Source organism: Lottia gigantea (assembly GCF_000327385.1).
Source record: "Lottia gigantea unplaced genomic scaffold LOTGIsca_4572, whole genome shotgun sequence".
Lineage (NCBI taxonomy): Eukaryota > Metazoa > Mollusca > Gastropoda > Lottiidae > Lottia > Lottia gigantea.
The window spans coordinates 7,253-8,757 of NW_008709603.1; the positions used below are offsets into that span (position 1 = coordinate 7,253).

Below are 1,505 nucleotides of genomic sequence, written 5' to 3' on the forward strand. Positions count from 1 at the left end.
AAGAAGCGATATAAGATATGAAATAAATGATGATAATTCATATAATGAAATAGGAAGAGGAAGTTTTGGAGTTGTATATCTTGCCAGTATGAAAAACATAAAAAATAAAGTTGTCATCAAAGAATTTCATCATCATGGTGTAAGCTGGGAAGATATCGAACGAGAAGCTCAGATATTATCATACCTTAAAGGACAAGATATAACACCCAATTTTCTTGGTGTTTTAACACCACGTAAAAAGTCTAGAAATTACAGTCTAGTTCAAGAATATTACGGTCATGGTAATGTAGAAGATATTTATCTGGAATATGATTTGCCACCAGATGCTTGGATTATTATTTGTAAAAATATTTGTAAAAGTTTATTCCAAATTCATTGTAATCATATTCTGTTCAATGATTTAAAATCAGATAATATTTTAGTTGACTTAAATACTTTGGACATTCGATTTATTGATTTTGGCATGGCAACATTCAGGAAAGGTATGCGATTTGAAGGCTGTTCGGGAAGTCTAGGTGAGTGTCTATTCTATGCACCGGAAGTGAGAGAAGGATGTTTCTCTACACCTCAATCAGATATTTATAGTCTTGGTTTTTTATTTAAACAAATTATAAAACGTGCTAATGTATATCAATTATTTCCATTATATAATTCTTGTACAAAAATTCAAGCTATTGATAGACCGACTCTACCAGAAATAATGGAAATACTTGATACATTATAGATACTGGAACTATTGTAAATACTTGATACATTATAGATACTGAAAACATTGTAAATACTTGATACATTATAGATACTGAAAACATTGTAAATACTTGATATATTATAGATACTGAAAACATTGTAAATACTTGATATATTATAGATACTGAAAACATTGTAAATACTGGATATATTATAGATACTGAAAACATTATAAATACTGGATACATTAATACCTTGTAAATGTCGATGATTTTTTTTCAATACTTGATATATTGTAAATATCTGCTGGTAATTTGTAAATATCTGATAATTGGTAAATATCTGATAATTTGTAAATATCTGATAATTTGTAAATATCTGGTAATATGTTAATAACTGATAATTTGTAAATTTCTGATAATTTCGCCAGACAGGGTATGCTTACTCTTCTAGACACCTGATATCACTTTTCATTATGAAATACTTCCTCACTTATGATTGATATACTTCCTCATTTGAAAAGTTCATTAGCTGCTACCAATGTTTCGCCAAAAAGGTTGATATGGATTTCGGGTTTCGTTTTGCGGTTCGGATCGTTAGTACTTGGTTTATTTATTGTAAATATCTGATAATTTGTAAATATCTGAAACATTGTCTATATTTGATAAATTGTAAATATTTCATACATTGGATAAGGACAGTGTAAATTTAGATCAAATATAATTTTAATCATAAATTGACTATCTAGTAATATTTATCTGAAAACATCACTGACATGAGACATGTATTATATTGTACATATAAATATATATGATATA

At 27.4% G+C, this 1,505-nt stretch overlaps 1 protein-coding gene across 1 annotated transcript; it reads left to right on the top strand.

The window, feature by feature from the left end:
- Nucleotides 1–88: 88 nt before the first annotated feature.
- On the top strand, nucleotides 89–724 carry LOTGIDRAFT_176839 (hypothetical protein; the record flags this gene model as incomplete). The annotated part of the gene is made up of 1 exon (XM_009061047.1): nucleotides 89–724. The coding sequence occupies one exon, from the start codon at nucleotides 89–91 to the stop codon at nucleotides 722–724; it is 636 nt and encodes a 211-aa protein (XP_009059295.1).
- Nucleotides 725–1,505: the final 781 nt, after the last annotated feature.